Source organism: Orycteropus afer, unplaced genomic scaffold (assembly GCF_000298275.1).
Source record: "Orycteropus afer afer isolate SDZICR_OR568_19922 unplaced genomic scaffold, OryAfe1.0 scaffold00301, whole genome shotgun sequence".
In the NCBI taxonomy this organism is placed as follows: Eukaryota; Metazoa; Chordata; class Mammalia; order Tubulidentata; family Orycteropodidae; genus Orycteropus; species Orycteropus afer.
The window spans coordinates 2,100,528-2,101,953 of NW_006921888.1; the positions used below are offsets into that span (position 1 = coordinate 2,100,528).

The 1,426-nt window shown below is 32.4% G+C and overlaps 1 protein-coding gene across 1 annotated transcript in view; it reads left to right on the plus strand.

Moving 5' to 3' along the window:
* RNPC3 (RNA binding region (RNP1, RRM) containing 3) overlaps window positions 1-1,426 on the plus strand; it is a 42,728-nt gene that overhangs the window by 8,895 nt on the left and 32,407 nt on the right. The window contains exon 4 of the mRNA XM_007951595.2: window positions 1,045-1,128. Coding sequence (XP_007949786.1) covers window positions 1,045-1,128 — 84 coding nt within the window. The remainder of the gene's footprint in view (window positions 1-1,044; window positions 1,129-1,426) is intronic.

Genomic DNA, 1,426 nt, shown 5'->3' on the forward strand with positions numbered 1-1,426 from the left:
ACAGCACTATTTACAATAGCAAAAAGATGGAAACAACCTACGTGCCCATCAGCAGAAGGGTGGATGACCAAACTATGGTACATACACATAATGGAATGCTGTGCAGCACTCAAGAATAATGGAGAGTCTGCAAAACCCCACATAATATGGATGAACTTAGAGGACATTATGCTGAGTGAAATAAGTCAATCACAGATAGACAAAGTATTAGTTCGTAGTTGTGGAGGGTCACGGAAAGTTTTGTATACAGAGGGAAACTTTCTTTGTTGGTTGCCAGGGGTGGGAGGGGAGTGGAGGGAACACTGCAAAGAAAAAAAAAAATGCATTGACCCTTGTCACTTTAGTTTTATTTTAGTGTACATAAATTATATTTCAATAAAATGCATTAAAAACAACAACAACAAAATTAATTAATGTGAAGCAGGAAGAGAGGGGATGAGAAGATAATTAGTATAAAGTCTTCAATGTGTCAGACAGAGCAGCATGTCCTGTATAGGCATGCCCTTTGTAATCAAAGACTGACATTTAATTGCCAGCTGTGACTCTTTGTAATTACATAACCTTCACACAATTCCTTTATACCAAGAGTTCTTTAAGTGTGGTCCCTAGACCCAGTGTACCACTTAAGATCTTGTTTGCAATGAAAATCCTTGTGATTTATCTCAGTCTTATTGAATCAGAAACTTGGGACTGAGGGTGGTTAAGCCCAGCAGTCTGCCTTTTAACAAATGCTTCATGTAAATATTCATTTTCTTTTCAATGAAATATTGTCAAATAATTTTAATAAGAATTATATCATCTTGATAGGGTTATTATGAATTGTAAATGAAAATGTGAAGTTCCCAGTGTAGTTTCTGGAATACAGAAAATGTGCAGTAAAGGTTCTTACTGCCCTTCTTTTCATTGGTCTTTGTATGAGAAATGCTTAGAAATTTTATTATGGAACTGTCTTTATAATCAGGTTTGAGAAGATAAGTTGTCTTTTATTTATGAAGTTTTTTTTACCTTATTTCTTAAGATCAATTTTGATTTTCTGTTTTCTAGATCTGATGACCATACAGAAGATGACAAAGAAAAGAAAGAACTTGGTTGTTTAACAATAGAAAATGGAATTGCACCAAACCATGGGTTAGCATGATTTGTTTTTTGCTCTTCTTTTGATTTTATTGTTTTTTTGGATATGTATATAATGCAAATAAGGTATTTTTTAAAACTATTTTGGTATATGGAGTGTCTATTTTTTAATGTTTAGTTAAACATTTTGTGCTATGTGAGCTTAATTGTCAATGATTTTGTTGAAAGAAAGCATCTACTAAGATGATCAGGGTTATAATCTCTGGTAAGAAATACTTTATTAGGTATTTTTCTTTAAGCAATTTTTATTTATGCATTTTTCTTTAATGCAATTAAAAATGTTTCCTTTTGA